At 36.2% G+C, this 7,236-nt stretch overlaps 1 protein-coding gene across 6 annotated transcripts in view; it reads left to right on the forward strand.

Moving 5' to 3' along the window:
• The window catches only part of AFG2A (AFG2 AAA ATPase homolog A), a 337,003-nt gene that overhangs the window by 44,986 nt on the left and 284,781 nt on the right, over window positions 1-7,236 (forward strand). For all 6 annotated transcript variants that reach the window (XR_002891140.3, XM_024119178.3, XM_024119179.3 and 3 more), the window contains exon 10: window positions 706-860. Coding sequence is in view for 5 of the 6 variants with exons in the window: in XM_024119178.3 (XP_023974946.1) it covers window positions 706-860 (155 nt within the window). In the remaining variant the exon portion in view is untranslated. The remainder of the gene's footprint in view (window positions 1-705; window positions 861-7,236) is intronic.

Genomic DNA, 7,236 nt, shown 5'->3' on the forward strand with positions numbered 1-7,236 from the left:
CCAGCCGCTCCGCGGCATGTGGGATCTTCCCGGACCGGGGCACGAACCCGTGTCCCCTGCATCGGCAGGCGGACTCTCAACCACTGTGCCACCAGGGAAGCCCCTAGCTTCCCTTTTATAGGTCTCTTCTACTCCTATAATATCAGATCTCGTGTGTATACACATAACTCTGAAGTTTGATTCTGTCTTGAATTCCAAAACCACATTTCTAACTGCCAGGTGAACATTTCCTTCAAGATGTTCTGCCAATACCTTACAGAACTTGTAACTCTGGTTTGTGTGTATTAACAAAAAGAGCAGGGCAAAAGGTATGTTACTGTTTTAATATTTTACTCTTTTCAAAGAAATTCTCCAAACAGGTTATTTTGACAAAACTTTATGGTCTTTTTTGCAGAAGTTGTTTTGTAAATTTTATTTCACATACGTAAAATATCTGTCTTTTCATATTTCATAGCAGTTTGTCATATTTTTACTGCCCAAACTAAGCATTTAGATTTTTGCCTTCATCCCCCACATTATCCCTTCTCCCTCCCCACCCCCCCGCCTCTGTACACGCACACATGCATGCATGTGCACAAGCACACACAATTTTAAATGTTATAATATGCATGAGTTTTGGGTTTTTTGTTATTATTTTTATTGGTAATGGTTCAGTGTGTATTTGTGAGGTGGAAGACAAAGCTTGTGTTGCTTTTCTCTTTACAGGTCTTCATGCCTTGAGGAGAGTCTTGAGGAAACACCCTAACCTCGCTGACAGCAAGGTGGCTGGGTTGGTGAAGATTACTCTGAAAGATTTCTTGCAGGGGATGAATGACATCAGGCCCAGTGCCATGAGGGAGGTAGCAATTGATGTCCCAAATGTAAGTCATTTGTACCCTCATGCTAGCCACACTGTTTGAATTAAACTCTGAAAGAAACTAAGACCCCAGGGAAACTACCTTCCTAAGCTAAACTTAAAAAAAAGTTTCTTCTAATTGAAATTTTTATGGAGATAATTGTAGATTTAGTACAGTTGTAAGAAATACTTTAGGGAGAGCCTATGTATCCTTTACCCAGTCCCCCCCGCCGCCAATGGTAACATCTTACAAAACTATAATACAATATCACAAGCAGGATATTGATAGAATCATCGATCTTTTGCAGATTTCCCCAGTGTTGCCTGTACTCATTTATGTGTACGTGTGTGTCTGTGTCTGTGTATTTAGTTCTGTGCAGTTTTATTACATGTAAAGTTTTGTGTATCCATCACCAGAATCGAGATACTGAGGATTTCCATCACCACAATGATCCCTTGCTTTGCCCTTTCATAACTACACCCACCTTGTTCCTGCATCCATTTCCAAAATTCTGTCATTTCAGAAGTGTTATATAAATGGAGTTATACATTATGCAATTGTTTGGGATTAGTTTTTTTCTCTTACTGTAATTCCCTGGTGATTCATTCAAGTTGTTATATATCAATAGTTTGTTCCTTTCTTTTGCTGAGTAGTATTCCATTGTATATGTGTACAATAGTTTGTTTATTCACCAGTTGAAGGACATCTGGATTGTTTCCAGTTTGGGGCTATTATGAATAAAGCTTATATGAACATTTTTCTACAGGTATTGTGTGAATATAAGTTTTCATTTCTCTGGAACAAATGCCCAAGTGTAGTACAGTTACTGGGTTGTATACTAATTCCATGTTTAGTTTTACAAGAAAATGTCAACTAGGCTAATTTTAGAACCAAAAAAAAATCTTCTAGTTATGATACTTTCTACAAATGATGCTTGATGTTTCCTTGGGTTCTTTTACATGTACTTCATCACTGACTGTCTCTGCAGAGTTTTCAGTGAGATCACCACAAGGGCAACAGAAGTTACCTTTTATGCATGGACCACCTGTTACATCACCTGTGACACACATGGGCCTAATATTCGGGGGTGGGGGATGGCCTTATAGTTTTCTTTGAATAGATTAATATTTTTAGAAAATGAACATTGTAACAAGCATTGGCAGCGTGTTCTGCATTATATTATATTGTAATATGTCAATATGTATTTTGAAGTGTCAAAAGAGAGCTGTTATTTAAACTTATTTTACCATGGACCACGTGGAGCAGAGACTTGCAGCATTTTGCAGTGTGGTAGATTGCAAAAAATGACCACAAATTCTTCCCTTCACTGTGTTTGCCCTTTTGCACTGCAGTCTTGTAGCTCCTACTCTAAACGCTAGGGAGTCAAGTTTTCCATCCTTGAATCTGCACTTGGCCATGTAACTTGCTTTGGCCAGTGGAGTGTTAGCAGCCATAATGCAAGCAGGCTTGAAAGCGCTTAGGGCTTGCCTTCTCTTGCTGGTCTTTGACATTGCATTAGCTTTGTTAAGAAATCTGTACTAGCTTCCTGCAGGAGGAGAGACTGTGTGAACAGAGATGAGCCCTTCTAGTTGAGACCCCCTCATTCTAGTCATCACCAATTGTCAGACATGTGATGCCATGCTAGACTATCCCACTCCAATCAAAGTTTACCCCAACCAGGAGAAACCAGTTAACCCTCAGAATTGTCAGAAATAATAAAGTTATTTTGAGCCACTAAATTTTATGGTCATTAGCAAAAGCTAAGTGAAGCAGGCACTTGTTAGCTTCTTATAGAACACAGTTGTTTGGTAAGTTTAGGCTGGGAAATGGTACCCTGGAGATAAGAACATTCCCAAGGACTAACTGCTAGTTTAGGCTGCTTAATGTGATCTTGAATTCTTTTTGAAACATTTTCAAATTTACTACTGAAAGCTCAACTTTGGGGTTTTTCAGAAGCTTTGTAGCAGAACATGTTCATTTCATATGAATAATTTGACAAATGGAATTATAGAATGAAGAATGATTATTGTTGGGTTAGTAGAAACTTCACTTCTTTGGAACTTATGGTCTAAAGTTCGGGGGCATTGATTGGTATGAATACCAATATTGGTATGAATATTTGCAGTATTTATCTGTATTTTATTGCGTACCGCAACATAATATAATGGGTCAGGTAGACACCTAATCATCAAATGCCTCATGTGAAAATTTCAGGGGATAGGGTTATAACCAACTGCACCATCCCAAAACATTTTAGTGATTAAAAAAGTTTAGGAGCTAAGGAAACCTACAGTCGGCTTTTAAACTTAAAGTTATTGCCAATGAAAAATGTGTTTAAACAGTGGCTGTCCACTCTTAGAACTGCTGAACTGATTTATTCATCATAGGAACTGGTACTACAACTGCATTTTTAATTGCTCTAATGAAAGAGTTTTTCCTTTATTTTCTTTTGATACAATATTTACGATCCATGGACTTGTGCCATTTTCCATTTGGCGTTTTATTATTTGGTCTAAGGCCATGGTGTACTATGATGTTACTCATGAGCTCCAAAGTGATTAGCCTTGGTCAGAGTACTTTCTTACATTGCTTTTCATGCTCACTTCAGATTGTAAAAATTTTCCTGAGAAGTCAACGTTTCTGTAATTGGATTCCTAAAGTTCACTCTTCTGATTTCTGGCTATTACACCTACAAAAATATCTCCAAATTATTTCTGCAGAAGATTTAATATTTATTTTGCTATAGAAAACCTGTTTCAAGTAGCTAGTTAATTGCAGGCTTTTTTTTTTAATAGCAAAGTGAGCATTCAACATCTTTTGAGAAAAGATTTTAGTGTGTGAAATTAAACCTTCTAAATCACACTTGCTAAAGTTTGAAAGAAATGTCTTAAGGTTGGAATGTTGCCAATTATAATATAGTGCATTATTAATTTCAGGAGACCACAAGTGTTAGCCACTTACTTAAATGTAATGTTTCTTTTTTTTGGACTTTCTGAATTGGTGATTGGTATGTTAAAAGTCAAATGTATTTTACAATTAATCAGTGATGAAAGTCAAATATATTTCTTTACTTGAGGAATCCTTAGAATCTTTGAATGTGCTAATATGCATTGTGAAATTTCAGTTTTTCACCCAGAGATAACTGTTAATATTTTGTCACAGTTCCAATAGATTTTTTAGAATTTTCTAGATTTTCTTCTGTGCATATAGGTGTTTTAATACAGTTAATCTTAGGATATATATAGTTTTATGTTCTGCTTTTTTCATTTAAAGTTATATGATAAATGTTTTACTCTAAAAATTTCTTGGCAAACATCTTTTTATTGACAGCATAATAGACTATTATGTTGATAAACTGTAACTGTTTTATCTTTCTTCCATTCTCAGATATTTAGGGTTTTTTCTATTTTTCTCTCATATAAACATATTTGTGTCCAAATCTTTGCATTTTTGATTTTGATGAAGTGGAATTACCAGACTAAAATATGTGATTTTTTTTTTTTTTTTTTGTGGTATGCGGGCCTCCCCCTGCCGTGGCCTCTCCCGTTGCGGAGCACAGGCCCCGGACGCGCAGGCTCAGCGGCCATGGCTCACGGGCCCAGCCGCTCCGCGGCACGTGGGATCCTCCCAGACCGGGGCGCGAACCCGGCTCCCCTGCATCGGCAGGCGGACGCGCAACCACTGCGCCACCAGGGAAGCCCCCAAAATATGTGATTTTTAAAGTTTGTGACAAATATCGTTTTCTTTTTTCACCCCAGAAAGGTTGTTCTAATTTTTAATCATGTGATAAAAATGTAAAATTGCAAAGAGCTTAAGCAAAATCTCATTTTATTTTCGCTTTAGTCCTTTTCTCTTTTTACTTTCCACTAGATTATTTTCTTCACTGAAAAGTTCTTTATTACAAGGAATAATACTGGATAAGTTTTAGATGAATAGAGATTTTAAAAGAAAATGAAAGGTAGCTATCAGTTATGTCTCTTCTCCTCCCTATAAAAATGTTAAATTTTTAGATCAAGGGTATACCTGGATGGCTTTTAAGTGAATTTGAAGTTCCATAAGACCAGAGGTTCTTACTTTTTATTTTTATCCCTAGTACTTAGTATAGGACTAGCACATAATAGATGTCCAATCAGTATTTGTTGAATAAATGAGCAAATAACTATAATTTTCATGAAAAAACATATTAGATGGTCAATTTCAGATATTTGAAAAATATTTTTACAAGTGTATCATCCTTCTTCTGTACCAAAGTACAATATAGGCCATTATTACCCTCATGAAACATTCTTCATTTTTCATATTTTATAAAGCAACTAATTTCTTTAGTGAATTTACTACTGTTAGTGAATTTAACAATTTTGGAATACAGATGCCTATAATAGAGTTAAGCTGTCTAGTCTGGAAGGATATACAATGACCTTTATATTTTCTGCAGAACATGTTGCTTTCTTGATCTATTAAAAATTCTCATTTTATTAAGGTAAAGAAAAAAATATAGTGCTTTTAATATTTGTATTTATATATTATTGTTACAGTAAGTCATTGTGTATACGTCACAACAATCGTTCCTGATAAAAGTCATTCTTAGCCAAATATATACAAATTAATTCCATCAAGTTTATGTAATTCATATATACATCTTAACAACCCCCTCCTCCTGGCTTTCTCTATTTTATTTTATGTAGTTTTAGGTTATCCTTTATTATTTGGAAATAATCCATCTGTACACTTTTGATATTACCTTTGGATTGCAGTTTTCAGAATTTGGACCTTTGGTTCAGAATAAGCCAAAAGCCAATTAAAAATATAGGACTCTACTTTCACATGAACCCACTTTTGGAAAGTGAACTGCAGCCAGAGCCTCAGGACTACCTGTATAGCCCCAAACCCATTTGCAGTCTTGGATCCAGGTTAAACTTAGAGGTAGTGGTGGTCAAATTGAGTGTCTACCAAATGTCATTATTTAAATAAAAATTCCTCATTTACTCCCATTTTAAAAACTAGCAAACCTCTTAATTATATGAATAATCAAAAGGTTATCTGTTTCACTACGTATTCAAAATTTGCAGCTGTATTTTCATTTGGCGCTTTTTCAGATGAGACTAGAACATCAGAATGTGACAAGTGAGTTGAATTTCCTAGGATGAGCTCATTAGCATTACTTTTCTGGTGCAGAGATATGAGTTAAATAGTTTAATTGACCATAATTACATTTTATTCTCCTTGTACCTTCAGGATAATTAGAAGGAATTTGAGTTTCTGTTTTTTAAAAGCAGTACTGTATTCTATATTTCTTACAGACTCAGAAGATTGAGGGCTTCTATGATGCTTTACTAAATAACAGATTTTTTTTTTTTGGAATAGATAGTACAACCTGTAGAAATTCTATTAATTCCATATAGGTCCTGGCAGGGCTTTTGAATTTGTTTTTTTTTTTTTTTAAGTTTGCTTCTTCTTGTCTAGACAGAATAGTGTCTTCTATCACTTCCAAGATCCCAGTCTTCCCTGCCAACTACTCTTGTGCATTTTTATAGTTTTAAGTAATAACAATTGAACAGGAAAGCACATTTGGAAAAGTAGATTACTTTTTTTTGAAACATCTTTATTAGAGTATAATTGCTTTACAATGGTGTGTCAGTTTCTGCTTTATAACAAAGTGAATGACTTATACATATACATATGTCCCCATATCTCTTCCCTCTTGAATCTCCCTACCCCGCACCCTCCCTATCCCACCCCTCTAGGTGGTCACAAAGCACCGACCTGATCTCCCTGTGCTATGTGGCTGCTTCCCACTACATATCTATTTTACGTTTGGTAGGGTATATATGTCCGTGCCACTCTCTCACTTAGTCCCAGCTTACACTTCCCTCTCCCCGTATCCTCAAGTCCCTTCCCTAGTAGGTCTGCATCTTTATTCCCGTCTTGCCCCTAGGTTCTTCTGACCATTTTCTTTTCGTTGTTTACTTTTTAGATTCCATACATATGTGTTAGCATACGGTATTTGTTTTTCTCTTTCTGCCTTACTTCACTCTGTATGACAGCCTCTGGGTCCATCCACCTCACTGCAAATAACTCAGTTTGTTCCGTCTTATGGCTGAGTAATATTCCATTGTATATATCCACATCTTCTTTGTCCATACGTTGATGGACACGTAGGTTGCTTCCATGTCCTGGCTGTTGTAAATAGAGCTGCAATGAACATTTTGGTACATGACTCGTTTTGAATTATGGTTTTCTCAGGGTATATGGCCAGTAGTGGGATTGCTGGGTCATATGGTAGTTCTATTTTTAGTTTTTTAAGGAACCTCCATACTGTTCTCCATAGTGGCTGTATCAATTTACATTCCCACCAACAGTGCAAGAGGGTTCCCTTTTCTCCACACCCTCTCCAGCATTT

Source organism: Physeter macrocephalus, chromosome 7 (genome assembly GCF_002837175.3).
Source record: "Physeter macrocephalus isolate SW-GA chromosome 7, ASM283717v5, whole genome shotgun sequence".
Lineage (NCBI taxonomy): Eukaryota > Metazoa > Chordata > Mammalia > Artiodactyla > Physeteridae > Physeter > Physeter macrocephalus.